This window comes from Delphinapterus leucas, chromosome 16 (genome assembly GCF_059928025.1).
Source record: "Delphinapterus leucas isolate spDelLeu-1000000601 "Yukka" chromosome 16, BTC_Dleu_Yukka2, whole genome shotgun sequence".
Classification (NCBI taxonomy): Eukaryota; Metazoa; Chordata; class Mammalia; order Artiodactyla; family Monodontidae; genus Delphinapterus; species Delphinapterus leucas.
In genome coordinates, this window is record NC_143144.1 from 69,565,600 (window position 1) to 69,583,356 (window position 17,757).

Consider the following 17,757-nt stretch of genomic DNA (forward strand, 5'->3'; position numbering starts at 1 on the left):
TCATGGGCCAAGTTAAGGGAAGCAGCTTCCCACCATTGTCCTTCGGGGTGAAGGCCACCCGCACCCCAGGTGGGAACAGGGAGCTGGCAGAGGCAAGGCAGAGGGCAGCAAGGCTTTGCCGACTCCCAGGGCTGGGGGCCTCACCAGCCGGATTTCCTGCAGCACAGACGGCTTCCTGACCCAGGCTCGCGCTTGGGTCACCAACATCACAGATGGCCCCATGGTCTCCCTGGAACCGGAGACAAAGCGGAATGTTCTTTTTTACATCTTTATTGGAGTATAATTGCTTTACAATGGTGTGTTAGTTTCTGCTTTATAACAAAGTGAATCAGTTATACATATACATATGTTCCCATATCTCTTCCCTCTTGCATCTCCCTCCCTCCCACGCTCACTATCCCACCCCTCCAGGTGGTCACAAAGCACCGAGCTGATCTCCCAAAGCGGAATGTTCTTAACCCAGGCTGATCCAGAAAAAGCTACGCTCAGAAAGAGCTAGGAAGGGGGGCAGGAAGACTGGCAAGAAACCCACCTACAGAAGGGATCATGGAGCTCCTCCCTGCTCAGATCAGCCCTTGGGTGGCCCCGTGCTGTGTCCAGGCTGGCTGCTCAACGCAGCAGACCTCATTTAACAGGCAGCGCAGCCCTGCGAGGCGGGGTGGGGGGGCGGGGGGGTGATTAGCCCATTTCCAGATGGGATCCCTGAGGTTAGGGAACTAGTTCAAGGTCACACATCTGTAGGTAGTACCGCCAGAATTTGAACATCTGCATGCAGCCACTCTGCCCTCAGAATTACCCGGTAAAGCCCTACTGGGGCATAAAATAGCTCTCTGCCCTGCTAGTTCTCAACAAAGGAGCTTAAGTCCCCAGAAATCATCACACTAGATGAGTTACTGTTGTTCCCTCTCGACACAGGTGTGCCTCTCTGGGATGGCTGCGAAACAGGACATGATGCAGGAGCTCTCAGTAGGATGACTAAGTACTGATAAGACTATGCCTTTTATAGATGAGGAAAATTAGCGCCAAGGTTAATAGCAGTTAGTAAATGAGAGTCAGGACTCAAACCCTGATTTCTCTAACCCAAAGTGTGAGTGCTGAACTGCTACCCGCACCACTCTCGTGTCTGTGCCAACATCACAATGTCGTGGTTAAGACTCTGGGGTCAGGCTGCCCAAATTCAAGTGCTGGCTTTGGCCCTTAACTAGATGTGTGACCTGATGACACAGTCATTTTCCTCAATGAGCATCTAAGGAGGTGAACTCTCTGTGTAGCACTCCCAGTGCCTCCCCAGCACCTAGAGAATATATTTTAAACAGAGGAGCCCTGTTTTTCTAGAAGAGTCTTACTCGGAAGCCTAATGTAGAAAACAATAGCTCAAGGCAGAGCTGCTGTAGTTGAAGAGGAAGGCTCAGAATTCCTCCCCACCACCTCTACCGCATTCCATCATTCACCCAAGGCCAGACCAGTGAGCCCCAGAATCCCCAGGGACACTTGAAAAATAATTTACAAATGAACCCCAATCTCCTGGTCATAGTATGTTGAAGCCTCCTTGACTTGGTACCTGCCAAGTCACCTTTTTTTCTTGAAAGTCATAATTCACTTATTCAGTGAATAGTATATGCAAAGATACCAATAAAAGGAAACATACTATAAACTACAATTTTGAAAATAAAGCCAATATAACGGGAACAAAATACACGTAACGTGAGAAGAATGTTTGATTGTTGACCCATCGTGCTTTCCTTACTTTTATAATGAACCTAAATGTCTTTAGAACAAACCTGTATACCTTGGTCTAACTTGAGTGCTTTCTAACAAGCAACAACATTCTAGAACACTTTTCTTTCGCTTTGAGATATTTAAGATTCACACATTTGTTCAAAAACATAAATTCTGATTCAGTGGTTGATCTGCATATCTTGTTATTCTCTGGATATCATGAGTAACATGGATTCCTGAACAAGTACTATATGAAATTCTAAAATTCTTGATCTTTGACATAAAATTTATTTCAGTTGTGGGTTTTTAATCACTTGAGATGAAAGCAAAATTCACCCCCTCCCTCCACCCCCCCCCAGGAACAAAGAGCTCTTATTAAAGTATAGAAACTTGGGTCTGTCTTTCTACTCTAAAGAACAATTCTCACCTTTCTGGGAAGGCAGTAAGTATCCCAGAATAATCAATAAATGCTTGCAAAGATTATATCAACAACAAAAGCAAAACAAAAAAGGAAAGAAAGAAAAGAGACTTCAAAACTTCAAGCTTAAGATATGCATAAAAATAGTCATGGCTATGTTTTCTGGAATTATGTAACTGTTATATACTTATCAAATAATTTCTTGCTTATTAAATGTGTGCCCAGCTTCACAGCCCTGAGAAGCCCTCAGCATACCCTGCGTTACTTCTCTCCCGGTCACCACTAGCGAACCCACTCTCCCCAGATGTCACCAGCAAACCCACTCTCCCCAGATGTCACCTCTTCTCTGAAGCCTTCATGATGCTGTGACATTCAATCCCTCTACCTGCGGGGTTTCTGCCTCAGCTTGTAGACACCTCCCAGAGCACTTACTTCCCTCGGAAGGCATCCACTTGTGGCGTGCCTTGCACTCTGCTTGGCCTGCAGTAGACAGGCAACACGTGTGTGTTGAGCAAATGAATTATATTGTCTTAGTTATCAGTAGTTTAAAGGAGTTAATGCGGTTTTGAAAATAACTAAATGCTCCCCAGGAGACAGCTTTAATATTTGAACAGGATGTATGGGTTCTTCTACCCACCAGGGACCAGGGCTGAAGGGAACTTTAGAAGCCATCTGATCATTTTTAAGTATTCAGAAACTGAGGCTCGGAAATTATGTTCCCAGCAAAAAAGTGGTAGTTCTAGAACCAGAACTCAGGGCCTAAGACTCTCCATTAAGAGCTCACTTTATAAATGAGTCAGCCTCCGCCCTCACAAGCTCCTAGATCAGGTCGCTTCCACGAATCACCAGCAGTGAGCAGGAAGGTGGATGTCAGGGCCAGGCGTGGCCTCACCTTGTTCTGGGACAGAATGGTGATGTCATCATAGTTGATTTGCCACCAAAGACCTTTATTTTGCCTCTGCAGTTTTTCCCTCTGTGTCCTTAAAATCAGACCTATGATGACAGCTCCCAGGTTGGTAATCAGGAGGGCTATGGTGAAAATCACAGCAGTCACACCTGGAGGGCATATCGTTACTCAGGCCCACCTAAGAGCACAAGTGAGCACATCCCGGCCCTGCCAAACAGATGGCTCAAAACCTGCCCAGGCACGGGTCCAAGTTAGGGCACACAGCGTCCACTCAGACCTGTCTTTTCCAGGAATCCTATTGGGCCCCAAGTGCGTGGTCTTCCCACACCCCTCTGGTTCCCACGGCAACTGCACTCACCTCCTCCTTATATAGAAACGTCCCTTGTAGAGAAAAAAAGGATGACTTCTAAGACCATCACCACCTTTCATTCAATATTTACTATGTGCTCTCCTTACACTTGTTCTCAGTTGTGATCCACCTCATTCCAGGCCTGGGCTCCTAACCACCAGGCAACACTCCCTTGTCCAGACTCTACCTCCATAGAAATGGAATTCCTGAGACTCAAATCTCAGGAGCCAGTTTTCCCCAGGGCAGAGGTTCTCAACAGGGGAGGCCATGACGTTGCCTCTCCAGGGGATATTTGGCAATGTCTGGAGACATTTGGGGCTGTTAGAGCTAAAGGGTGCTGCTGGCATCTAGTGGGTGGAGGTGGAGGCTAGGGATGCTGCTAGGCCTCCTACAAGGCAAAGGACAGCCCCTTACACACAAAGATGATCTCGTCCTAAACATCAATGCTGTTGCCACTGCTGAGAAGCCCTGTTGTAAAGAGTCCTTTCCTGCTGCCTTCTCCAGGTGGCCACACTGATCTGCAAAAGCAGGCTCAGTTTCACAGAGCTCATTGGAAAATCCACAGCCACTTCTGTCTTCAGGAAGGGAACCGTGGAGAAATTCCCCATGGGTCTTAAAAAAAAAGAAGACAATTAAAGGTCAGTGCCAACTTGATTTATTCAACTTGTCTCTACCTCAGGTATAGCAGGGGCAACTGAAACACACATGCCATTTGCAAAAAGCAGGCCTTGGTCTCTTCATTCAAACAGCTGCTGACCCATCCAGTTTTCCCACCTCACCAAGATTCTTCAAACCTAGCCTACAGGTAATATAATTCATGAGAGAGCAATATCTTTTTGCTAGGTAGAATAACTGACTCGATCTTTTGTTTTAAACCATGTCACTTCTGATTTAAAAGATGAAGTGTCAATTCTCCAACGTTACTGGAGTTTCCTCCCATGTTTGATACAGACAAATCTTGTTATAGAGCATCTTGACACTTTACAGACCAAAATGTCACCCCTGCCTGGAGAACGCCTGTTCCTACAATACAGAGAACCTAGCTGGCCATGGTTGTTTTATTTCTTGGGCCAACCCATTCGGGGACATTAAAATTCCATAAGAGTAGGGGAGAGAAAAGTGTCAAGTCAAATCTGAATTGTGGGTGATGGCAGTGGCAAGTAGAAATTGAATTAAGTTTTATGTTCTCGTGTAGTTGCTCATTGGTTTATAGCTGAGAGAACAGAAACAGAGATTTTTTTTTTCCCAAGGGATTTCTGGATACTGTGAGCCCAGGACAGCATCCAGGTCCTGGTGTCCCCCTGGCTGTCTGCATGAGTTGGTTTCACTGACTGTGAACCTGACCCTGTAGGAGGCGCTGTGCTCCATCATCGCCCAGGGCCAGGGCCTCTCCCTGAGACACTGGGGCTGTGGGACCTGCCCAGCTGGAGCATATGAGGAGGCCCAGGTCCACATGGAGGTGCAGGTAGGGATGCCGTGTTATAAGTGGAACCTGAAGTGGCTGAGCCACACCTACAGTCAAGGGCAAGACCACGTTGAAGGCCCAAAGTCGATCTTTATGAGTTCAGAGAGCAGCAGACAACTTGATTATAGGAGCTGGATCCCCAGCTGGCCTCCTAGCAGAACCACCGGCCCTTCCTCTCCTCCCAGGCCTCTTCCTGTAGCATGAGCTAAGCTTGGGAAAGGCCCTGCCATACCTGATGACTTCCTGATAGCTGTCATAAAGAAGAAAAGGAAGAAAGAGGGACCCATTTGAGGATTTCTGTAGGGCATAGACCCAGTAATCCATGTGTCTTTCTCCCTGGGAGTCCACAAACACGGGGCCAGTGATTCCTGGAAAGAGAGGCACTTGCACACAGTAAAGGGAACATAGAGGAGCTTGGGGCTCAAAACGCCGGCCTGCCGAGTCATATCAGAGGAATGCCCTCCCCAGCAGTTGCTGAAAGCCACCCATGAGTCTTTTGCCCTTTCAGGGAATCTAAGATGCAGTCAAGAAGGAGAGTGGGAAAAAAAGAAGATAGTTCAGAGGTGGTACCCTGGTGGGACTCAAGGGCCACTTGGTTCTGTTAGGCCTATGCTGGGGAGGACCATCTAGCATTAAAAAAAAAAAAAAAGTTAAGCAGTTTCCAACTAATTTCACATAAAACCCAAGATTTATGCTTCCCAAACAATCAGCTATGACCAATGGAGGCCGAATGACATGGCAGTGGTTGGCTGGGGCTGGGGACGTTGCCTCCTCCCAGCCGCTACCATCCTACTCCCCCCACATTCTCCATGCTGCCAGACCCTGGGACACGAGTTTGCAAGCTTTGTTCTCAGCATGGCCCTTCCTTCCCGGTTTTGGTTCGTGCTCAGGCATTGTGCTTAGACCTGGCCCAGGTGCATTCCTTGTTCTTGCTTAGGATGTGCCCTGCCCCCCACACAAAGGACACATCAGAGATCCCAGAGGAGTAAAGTACAGCAGTCCCACACCCCAAACTAGGACCCAAGGTCTGATCTAGGACTTATGATTTGTTCCCACTGGGGACAGGACAAAACATTAACATTCATAAGCTTCTGCTATGTGCCCAGCACTGAGGGCGGTAGTGATTTCACACATCTAGTCCCGGTTGACCCCCCAGAGGAGGCACCATCATCCACTCCTAATAAGCGAGCAGTGCTTGGAGGCACAGACCCCTTGGAGTTTCCAGAGCCAGGAAGACACAGGTCTGTTGGGACCCAAGTTCGTGGTCTTCCCACAGCCCTCGCTGCCTTGCGGTGCCCACTTGCTGGCATCCTGAATGTGGGGCTTGAGCACGGCTCCCTCCCAAAGTCTCCACAGGGAAAGGGCTGCAGCAAATGCAACAACCAGCGTTGAACCAGGAAATAAATTGATCTGACAGAGGGGATTAAACTGAGAGCAGGAAGACAGACCCCTCCCACTTCATCCCCTTTTTTAAAGCAAATGCTTCAGGGTCAGGAAGAAAAGAAGAAAGGGAAGCAAGTTAATATTTCCACTTGGAAAAGGTGTGGATGGGATCATTGTAAACTGAATCTATGAATGCCCCAAAGAGCAGGGCTTGGCTGTCCTTTCGAAAATTTAGGATGAAGTTTAAGTCTTAATTTATTAAGGGAATGATAAGCCAAAGAAAAGATAACTAGCTGCCATTTAATGAGCACATACTATGTGCCAAGCACTTCATATATTGGATTAGCCAAAACGTTCATTTGCTTTTTTCCGTAAGATGACTCTAGTAGCACTTAGTTGTCTTTAACTTCATTCGAAACAATTTTGTTAGATTGTATGTGACAGCTGTCATATCAGCGTTCATTTAGAAAAAGACATCAAAATTGGTGAATTTTTATGTAGCCATTTGCATACTGAAGATGGGAAAAAAAGCAACATTTTTGGCATATTATGCTTTATTATTTCAAGAAAGATAAAAACGCAGCTGAAACATAAAAAAAAAGATTTGTGCAGTGTATGGAGAAGGAGCTGTGACTGATCGAACGTGTCAAAAGTGGTTTGTAAAGTTTTGTGCTGGAGGGACTTCCCTGGTGGTGCAGTGGTTAAGAATCCACCTGCCAATGCAGGGGACATGGATTCCATCCCTGGTCCGGGAAGATCCCACATGCTGTGGAGCAACTAAGCCCACGCGCCACAACTACTGAGCCTGCGCTCTAGAGCCTGTGAGCCAAAACTACTGAGCCCATGAGCCACAATTACTGAAGCCCGTGCACCGAGAGCCCATGCTCTGCAACAAGAGAAGCCACCGCAATGAGAAGCCCGCTCACCGAAACAAAGAGTAGCCCCTGCTTTCCGCAACTAGAGAAAGCCCGCGTGCAGCAACGAAGACCCAACACAGTCCAAAATAAATAAATAAATACATTTATTTAAAAAAAGAAAATTTCGTCCTGGAGCTTTCTCTCTGGACGATGGTCCACGGTCGGGTAGACCAGCTGAAGTTGATAGAGATCAAATCAAGATGTTAAATCAATGTTATACCACGTGGGAGAGAGCCAACATACTCAGAATATCCCAATCAAGCATTGAAAATCATTTGCACCAGCTTGGTTATGTTCATCACTTTGATGTTTGGGTTCCACATAAGTTAAGCGAAAAAAACTTCTTGACCTTATTTCCGCATGCAATTCTCTACTTAAACGTAAAGAAAATGTTCGGTTTTTAAAATAAATTGTGATGGGCGATGAAAAGTGGATACTGTACAGTAATGTGCAACGGCAGAGATCGTGGGGCAAGTGAAATAAACCACCACCAATCACACCAAAGGCCGGTCTTCATCCAAAGAAGGTGATGTTGTGTGTATGGTGGGATTGGAAGGGAGTCCATTATTATGAGCTCCTTCCGGAAAACCAAACGATTAATTCCAACAAGTACCACTCCCAATTAGACCAGCTGAAAGCGGCACTCGACGAAAAGCGTCCAGAATTAGTCAACAGAAAACACATAATCTTCCATCAAGATAACACAAGACCACTTGTTTACTTGATGACCAGGCAAAAACTGTTACAGCTTGCCTGGGAAGTTCTGATTCATCCGCTGTATTCACCAGACATTGCACCTTCAGATTTCCATTTATTTCGGTCTTTACAAAATTCCCTTAATGGTATAAATTTCAATTCCCTGGAAGACTGTAAGAGCACCTGGAAAAGTTCTTTGCTCAAAAAGATTAAAAGTTTTGGGAAGATGGAACTATGAAGTTGCCTGAAAAATGGTAGAAGGTAGTGGAACAAAAGGGTGAACACGTTGTTCAGTAAAGTTCTTGGTGAAAATGAAAAATGTGTCGTTTATTTTTACTTAAAAACCAAAGGCACATTTTGTAGAGAAATGCAAATCAAAACTACAATGAGATATCATCTCACACCAGTCAGAATGGCCATCACCAAAAAAATCTAGAAACAATAAATGCTGGAGAGGGTATGGAGAAAAGGGAACCCTCTTGCACTGTTGGTGGGAATGTAAATTGATACAGCCACTGTGGAGAACAGTATGGAGGTTCCTTAAAAAACTACAAATAGAACTACCATATGACCCAGCAATCCCACTACTGGGCATATACCCTGAGAAAACCATAATTCAAAAAGAGTCATGTACCAAAATGTTCATTGCAGCTCTATTTACAATAGCCCAGAGATGGAAACAACCTAAGTGTCCATCATCGGATGAATGGATAAAGAAGATGTGGCACATATATACAATGGAATATTCCTCAGCCATAAAAAGAAATGAAATTGAGCTATTTGTAATGAGGTGGATAGACCTAGAGTCTGTCATACAGAGTGAAGTAAGTCAGAAAGAGAGAGACAAATACCGTATGCTAACACATATATATGGAATTTAAGAAAAAAAAATGTCATGAAAAACCTAGGGGTGAAACAGGAATAAAGACACAGACTTACTAGAGAATGGACTTGAGGCTATGGGGAGGGGGAAGGGTAAGCTGTGACAAAGCAAGAGAGAGGCATGGACATATATACACTACCAAACGTAAGGTAGATAGCTAGTGGGAAGCAGCCGCATAGCACAGGGAGATCAGCTCGGTGCTTTGTGACTGCCTGGAGGGGTGGGACAGGGAGGGTGGAAGGGAGGGAGACACAAGAGGGAAGAGATATGGGAACATATGTATATGTATAGCTGATTCATTTTGTTGTGAAGCTGAAGCTAACACACCATTGTAAAGCAATTATACTCCAATAAAGATGTTAAAATAAAAAAAAAAAAACTAGCTAGGGATACCATAGGTTTTAGCTATACAGTTTCAGAAAATAAATAAATAAATAAATAAATGAATGATGAACAAAGTTATGAAAAAAGGGTTGAACACAATGAAAGTGGCAAAGTAATCAAAGTACTATGCACAGAACATCGTAATAAAAGATATGGCGTCAACATAATAAGGCAGAGATCATCGGAAACATGCAAGAAGGCATCCGCTGAGTGCTCGGACAATTTGCATTACTAAACCTCTACCTGCAACAACTGGCCACCTGCCTACTTTGCCAGGGCTGAATTTGTTTATAAAAAGCCACTGACTTCTCCTTCCAGCAAACTCCACTTCTCTCTGCCCAGCCACTTCCCTGAATCTCCCCATACCCGAGCAATCTACGGGCCACCCACCAGAACATTTAAGACATTTGCTAGCAAGCAAAGGACAAGCACAAAAAGCCTGACCACCTGCAGAGGGCTACAGTGGTGTGTGTGTGTAGGAATTTCCACAGGAAGTCCCCTTCCTCTCTTCACCAGTACATCCACACCTCCTGTCTATGCCTAAGATCCGTCATGCAGTGCAGCACGGCCAAAAAAATTTTAAAAAAATTAATAAAGTGAATAGAATCTGAAAAACAAAACAAAATAAAACAAAACCAAAGGCACATTTTGGCCAACCCAATATTTTAATTACTCCCTGGTGTTACACAATAGTAAAGAACATGAGCCCTGGAGATAAAAACAGGCCTTATGTTGAATTCAGGCTCCACCACCTTGTAACTTTATGACCACGGGCAAGTATGTAAATTTTCTACCCTGGGGTTACTCACCTGTGTAGTATATTATGGATAGTAATAGCACTACCTCATCGGTGGTGTGAGGATTAAATGAGATAGTGCACAGAAGCTCTTGGCACCCAGCTTGATATAAGGTAAGCCCTCAATAGATGCTGGTTACTATTCTTAGATATGGCGGTATGTACTATCTCTGTCTCACAAAATAAGAAGCTGGAGTAGACCAAGATGACAGCCGTTGTCCAGCTCCCAGGGCGATTTCAAAACAGTTCACTTCCAAGCCTATCCTCACACCTGCAAGGAAAGTAAAATAGGATTGGCCCCATCCTTAGAGGCTGATGGTCATGATTCAGACAGGCACCGCATCAGAGAGGATGCAGGTTGTGGAGGATCATGGGAGTGATACCAGGAGGAGGGTCCCATCCTCTTGAGTTTTATTCTTGATGGGTTCGGTTTGAAAGGAGCTGTGGGAGAGACTTTTCAGGGGCGGGAAGGGACCCCAGAGGCCCCCTACCTGGTCTGGGCAGCCTTCTGGACAGAGCAGAAAGAGCAGACGGTGGCCGCTGGGAGCTTTAACCTCAACAACACTTCCCAGAGGCCGGAATCTCCGTGAGAAAGCAGAATTCTGTAATCACACGCCCAGCAACGCCAAGCCCCACGGACTCAGCTGGCCTGAGTTCGGCAAACCTACCACAGTCAAGACACTTACCCTGCAAAGCAGTCTGATTGGACCCTTTCAGAGTGATGACGAGCTGCCGCCCATCCCAGAAATCCCTTCTGGCCGTTATCATCTCCTTCACGGCCTCAGCATACAGCAGGACTGCATCGTGAAAGTAAGCAGGGTAACGGCTCACCTTGGATGAGGGAAGCAAAGGCCGGGTAGAAAACAGGCCCATGGTGGTACTGAACTCTCTTAGCTTTTACTTGTCTGTGAAGCTCTTGATTTCTCCGTCAATAAAAATTAATTAATTTCTAAAAAGATTAAAAAAAAAAAAAAGCCCATGGCCTGCTACATCACAGTCCGGGCTCAGTTAGAGGCAAGCTTTCTCCATCCTCTTAACAGTGTAACATAGCACACATTCTCCATTATTCCACAGAGAAAGGAGGACCCTCCACGTATCCTGGCCTGTGCTGGTATACCTAGGTATCACAACTGCACTTTTCCTCTTTAGGCCTTGTTTTCTCAATTAGATTGCATGATCTTTCAGGTTGTGAACAGCTTTTTAGGCCATAGGCAGGAGGGAATATGGTTTAATTGAAAGAGGGTGGATCTTGGAGTCAGGCTGGCCCTGGTACTTACTGTGAGACTTGGGGTAAGTTCCAGAACCTCTCTGAATCTCTCTGAATCTCGGCTCATTCATTTATAAAATGCGGATAAAGCCACTATTGTGGTGAGTATAAGGATAGTTAAATGAGGCGGAATAGGTATAGTATCTATTGTACTAACTGGCACATAGTAGGTCTTCAATACTTCATTTAGTCAACAAAAATGCATGTGCCTACTAGGCGCTAGGCACTGTTCTCCCCATAGAACCAGGTACAGAGCTGACACTTAGGAGATGACTCCCCAAATATTCATTGATCCACCATCTTTCCTTGTGTGTTGGGATCCACAGTCAGCTGCCTCATTCCTAATGGAACCCTTGTCATCAGTAGCTCCTCTTCGCCTTCAGGCTCAGCTTGGCCCTGCTGTGGCAGGAGCTCCAGATCTGGCCTATGGTCTAGTTAATCAGACATTTTGCCCCATCATCCCACACATACTGGAACTACCACTGGCTGATAGGCTCTCTCCCGGCTGCCTTCTCAGAACATCTGCTTGCCTTGACCTGCCCTAGCTCCACATCTCTGACTACTCCATTCTGGTTCCTGGTCATGGCATCCTGCTGGGAAAGGAGACTGTCATGGTCTGAGCGCCCACTGGTATCTGTTCTGAACTATCTGTTCATAGTACTTCCATGTACTATGTCATTAGATACTCAAGACCACAGTCTGGAAGGCAGATGTCATTATCAGTCCCATTTTTGGGTGAAGAGACTGAGGTGTAGGGAGGTTAAACAATTCACCTCAATGTCCCGTAGGTAGTAAATAGCAGAATTAGGATGGAAGTCCAGGACTCTGACTCCAAAGGCCAACCGATCACTCATCTAGTAACCTCTGTCCTCCGTGTGGACCTGGGGTGCAGATTTCACAAGATCTCATCGGGCCACTGTTGATTTGGGGCTGTGGAAGATGAAGAAGTGTGTGTGTGTGCATGCATGTGTGTGTGTGTGTGTGTGTCTGTGTCTGTGTTAGGAGCCTGGGGAGTGGCGAAACACAGATATTCTCAAGGAAGGGAGGAGGGACCTGTGTAGGAAGACGCCCATCAGACCTGCTCCAGCATGTGGAGGGGGCCGTGGAAGGGCGGCCCCCACAGCCTTCGGAGGGCCAGCTCTCGGAAGCCTTCATCTCCAGGGCCTTCTCGCGAGGAGCTGAGGGCTGAGAATCACTGACCTGTAGAACGAGGGAAAGTGCATTACCTTCTGGTTTGTCAATACCTCCTTCCAAAAACTGTCCTGAAAAATAAAGAAATAAATGTAGCCATTCTGTAGGAAATACCCTAAGCAATAGTCAACATCAACTTTATTTATTTATTTATTTTTGGCTACGTTGGGTCTTCATTGCCACGTGCCGGCTTCCTCTAGTTGCCATGAGCAGGGGCTACTCTTCGTTGCTGTGCACGGGCTTCTCGTTGCGGTGGCTTCTCTTGTTGTGGAGCACGGGCTCTAGGCCCGCGGGCTTCAGTAGTTGTGGCGCCTGGGCTTAGTTGTTCCGCGGCATGTGGGATCTTCCTGGACCAGGGATCGAACCCATGACCCCAGCAATGGCAGGCAGATTCTTAACCACTGCGCCACCAGGGAGTCCCCAACATCAAATGTGAATTTTTATTCTAATCCTTGGAAACACAATGGCTCTGGAAGACTTGCCATGTAAAGTTTATGTTTTCTAGTTAGCTTCGAAGCAGTGGGAAGGAAGCCAAAAAAATCAATCAATAAATAAGAAAAGATTACTTGGGGCATCGAGCAACTAGTATGCAGAAAGCTTACCTTTTAACAATGGGCAGCAAAAACTTGAGAAACTTACAACTGTCGATTCTCAAATTTCTGCTTGTGGCTTAAGTCATTTGTTATTATCATTATTACCTACATTATTATTATTATTATTATTATTATGAAAGTAACACCCACTCATTGTGTGTATATATGTGAAAGACGGTAAGATCTTCCCCAATTTCCCTACAGCTCCCTCTTGTCTCCTCTGAGAGGTATCCGAATGTTCTAGACGTGTACAGAAGTGTGTGTGAGCGTATGTGCATTTTACATAAATAGTATCATGCTATAATGGTATTCTGCAACTTGATTTTTGCCAACTTCAGCCTATATTGGGAAGACTTTTAGGGAATGGATTTATGCTATTCTTTTTTTAAAGCAGCATGAATTCACTTTCATGGACGTCGTGTGGTCTATTTTTAGTCCTATATTCTTTCTGCATTTCCAGCCAATTGGAATTTGATTATCAAGGTTTGGGGAGAACGTGACGAGGGGGTTGGCAGGGCTTCCCTGCTGATCCTGAGACTTGGTGCATCCTCTCCCCTTCTCGTCTGTCTGCAGGCAGAGGTGAGAGGACAAGTAAAGAGAAAGGGGGTGGATGGCAATGCAAAGGGAAGGTAGGAGGAGGTTCTGGAAAGCTTGGCTTACGATTAGAATTCCAACTGGCTGCCCAACGAAACCTGAGACACTTTTGGCAATCTGAAATACTTAATGATAAAAAGATAAAAGAAACCTGGAGCATTATTATGCATCTTCCTGTACTCCGTTTCGCCCCATTTCAACTTCTTATGATCATATAAAACAAGCTCATTTTAGAAAGAGAAAACTGCTGGAAAAATTACACAGTGTGTCCATAGCTAAATATCAATACAAGGGGCTTTATTTTAGAAGCCTGTTGGTGTTGTGTGGTGGTTAAATGTACAGACACTGAGGCCAGCCTACCTGGTTTGACTACTAGGTCTCCCTCATACTAGTCGTGTGGCCTTGGTTAAGTTATTTCACCTCTCAAGACCTCGGTTTTCTCATCTGTAAAATGAGGAAAATGAAAGTATCTCCCCTTAGGGTGGTGTGAGCTGAAATGAGTGTTAGTTTATCAAGTGCTCACAGTGGGGCCTGGCACTCAGTACACACTCCACAAGGCAGAGATGTTGGGGTCAAGGGCTCAGTCCCAGAGTCCAAAAGACCAGCTTAGGAGGTCCAAGATCTTGGATAAGTTACCCTATTTCTCTAAGCCTCAATTTTTTCATCTGTGAGTTGGAATGCTAATAATCTGTACCTTATAAGGCTGTTGGAAATATTGAATGCAATGATGCATGTAAACAATGCATGGACTCTCTATCTGCCTCACGGGGCTGTTGGGAAAATCTAGTGCACCGATGCAGGTATAATGTATAACTCGGTACTCATGGGAGGTACGTGGTACATGTCAGCCATCCCTATCGTTACCAAAGGAACCAAACCACCTACAGATTGCCTCATTAGACCAGAGTGTTGGTTTCTCCAGGTCATTGTTGGGGCTCAAACACAGGTGACCACGGAAGAAAAGAAAGTGAAAGCCACTGAGTTTGAGAGCCTTTGGGGAGGTCTCAGCCACCCGGGAGGAGTGACGGTTTTTCCTCAGCTGGTGTTTGCTGATGTAGACTACAGAGGACCAGGCTCCAGAACCAGCAGCCTGGTTCAAGGCCCGGGTCCCCGTCCCAGGAACTGTGCAAACGAACTCTGGGTAGGTTCTTTCAATTCAGTCTCAGTCTCTTGATCTTAAGTTGAGGACACAAGAGTAGCTGCCTCCTAGGGTTGAGTATTCAGTGAGCTAATGCATCTGGCACGTAGCAAGTGCTGCATGCTTGTTACCTCTTCCTGCGGGAGCCGTTGAGTCTCATCAGCACCCGCCTCCAGCTGCTGCGAATGATAAAGACGAATTCTCCTGTGTGGAGTCCCAGGTTCTCTGCAGCCGGCAGGATAAGTTTTGCATCTTCTGAGTTACAGATTAAGATAAGAACTGTAAGAGAAGACAGCCAGCCAGTTGCACATGTGTACATACACACACACACAGATATACACGTTTTAAAGTCTAGCCTAAAACCACTAGAAATGAGACATGAACTTTGTCTTTTCTTGAGCATGCTTTAGGAAATAGGAAGGTCTAAACTGTTCCCGGAGCGTGTCCTTCTTTAACCATGCCGGTAGCATACAAACTGGCAGCTTTCGTCTTGCGGAACTAAGGTCTTCGCTGCAGCTCTCTCCCAAAGCACGAATCGAGAAAGTTTGAGACCACTTCTGTGCTCTAGTTTCTTCGTTTAACTGACTCAGAGCAATAGATCTGGCTTGTGACTCATCATCAGGTAGGTTGCGTTGACGGAGGACCTAGAACCAGGAGCATTGAGACTGTCTGAGATGGGGTGGGGGAAAAAGGAGTAGGCCATGGTATTTTTCTTCCATCCAAACACATCAGCATGCTTTTTGAGGGAACAAAAATGAAATATTGATTTATTGTTATGTATTTATTTTTAAATTGGAGCATGCTTTTTTTTTGCTTCAGAATTTTTCTTTTTAATTGAGGTATGATAGATTTACAGTGTTGTGTTAGTTTCAGGTGTACAGCAAAGTGATTCAGATATAGATATACATATATATATATATATATATATATACACACACACATATATATATTCTTTTTCAGATTCTTTTCCCTTATAGGTTGTTAAAAATACTGAGTATAGTTCCCTGTGCTATACAATAGGTCCTTGTTGGTTATCTATTTTAGTGATTTATTTATTTATTTTTAATAAATTTATTTATTAAATTTTGGCTGCACTGGGTCTTCGTTGCTGCTCTGGGGCTTTTCTCTAGTTGCGGTGAGCAGGGGCTACTCTTCGTTGTGGTGCGCGGGCTTCTCATTGCAGTGGCTTCTCTTGTTGTGGAGCAGGGGCTCTAGGCGCACGGGCTTCAGTAGTTGTGGCGCACTTGGGCTCAGTAGTTGTGGCTCACAGACTCTAGAGCGCAGGCTCAGTAGTTGTGGCGCATGGGCTGAGTTGCTCCGTGGCATGTGGCATCTTCCCAGACCAGGGCTTGAACCTGTGTCCCCTGCATTGGCAGGTGGGTTCTTAACTGCTGCGCCACCAGGGAAGTCCTTAGTGACTTATTTTTTAAATGAGATAAACTTTAATCTATTTACCTGAGCTCGAGCTAGGTGCCAGGCAATGCACTAAGCATAGGATACAACAGTGAGCAAAAGAGAAGGTCCTTGTTCTCAGGGAGCTGACATTAAGACAGACGATATACAAGTGAAGAGATTAGAGAGATCGTTCAAGATTCTGATGAATGAAGGGGGAAAAGAATGCTGTGATACTAATGTGGGGAGGGGGAATTGCTCCATGTCAAGTAGTTGGGAAAGGCCCCTCAGAGGAGATGGGATGGGCTCTGGGCTGAGTCTGGAAGGATGAGAGCAAGCTACCTATGGAAAGAACGCTGGGTGGGATGAGGTGGGATTGCAGTGGAACTCCAGGCCAAGGGATACCAAGTCCCAAAGTCCCAAAGCCAGAAGGAGCTTGGTTTATTGGAAGAAGAGAAAGGAGTCCGCTACTAATTCTTGCTAGAAAGTAGAGCCTTAGAGGCACCACCACAACAATATTCACTATGGCGTGTTGATCAGTTACTATGTCCAGCACTTTACAGGCATGATCTTATTTAATCCTCACCGTTCTATGAGGTAGGTAAGATGATTGTCTTTGTTTTACAGATAAGGTACCTGAGGCACAGAGAGGTTAAGCTACTTGCTCAAGAACACACAGCTAGAAAGTGTCAGAGGCGGGTTTCAAACCTAGGGATGTCTGTCTCCAGAGCCCATTCTCTGAACGAACATCCAAGTCCAAGACCCAGCCCACCTAGCAGGTGCTTCCAGAAATTACTCTGTACATCATGACACTATAGCTCGAAGATTTCACTCTAGACAAAAAAAAAGTTTTTGTTGGTTGGTAATGCTTTTATGTATCCTTAATTTTATACTCTGTTTTCATCTGCTTTTTACCCTCATAGAAAAATGAAAAATTCTTAGTTTTTTTTTTTCAATCATTTTTTTCTATTTGCCCCTCTAAACATAAGCAACAGAAGATTCTTTCCTACTTAGCCCTGGAAATCAATGACAGGCTCCTAAGATTCTCTTGAAGGAAGGCTGGATTGTTGTTGGTGTATTTCATGCTGGCGGGGATGGTGAAATGGGATTTGAGTTCATTCCCTACAACCCTCCACAACTCATCCACTCCATCTCAGGAGGAGGTCCCAGAGTGACCTCCAAACATCCCAGTGTGTTTCCAGCCCAGGTACTGGAGGCTTTTCTGGAGCACATCACCAACCCTGTGCATGCGTGGCACAGGTTTCACATAGGTGTCATACAAGAAGTTGTTCTCCAGTTTTGCTGTTTGTCCAACAAAGTCAAACATGGGGAAGCCAGCAAACCAATAACCTTGGAAGTAACCAAAGGGATGTCTTTCCATAACTGAGTTTTGCTACACTCCAACCCCATTGTAGAATATCTGCATAAGCCTTGGATTCAGTGAGTCTGTGGGTCATACTTCCCCTCTCTTTTGGAATATCGATGATAACGTCTTGGATCCAACTTAAGGATGCAAAGCCTCAGAGCACAAGAGTAACAATAGCCAGCATTTATTTAGTGATTACTACGTGCCAAGCACTCGACTAAGAGCTTACATATATTATCTCAATTCTTATATTTTCTATCAGGTAGGTATTATCATCTCATCTTAGAGATGAAAACATC

General features: G+C 45.3%; 1 protein-coding gene across 1 annotated transcript in view; it reads right to left on the reverse strand.

Annotated features, from left to right (window-relative positions):
• LOC111172649 (guanylate cyclase 2G-like) overlaps positions 1-17,757 on the reverse strand; it is a 40,049-nt gene that overhangs the window by 9,519 nt on the left and 12,773 nt on the right. Inside the window, exons 5-10 of the mRNA XM_089897367.1 lie at positions 12,238-12,384; positions 11,715-11,774; positions 10,604-10,748; positions 4,726-4,905; positions 3,030-3,166; positions 34-229 (exon numbers count right to left, since the gene is read on the reverse strand). Of these exons, the coding sequence (XP_089753493.1) occupies positions 34-229; positions 3,030-3,166; positions 4,726-4,905; positions 10,604-10,748; positions 11,715-11,774; positions 12,238-12,384 (865 nt within the window). The remainder of the gene's footprint in view (positions 1-33; positions 230-3,029; positions 3,167-4,725; positions 4,906-10,603; positions 10,749-11,714; positions 11,775-12,237; positions 12,385-17,757) is intronic.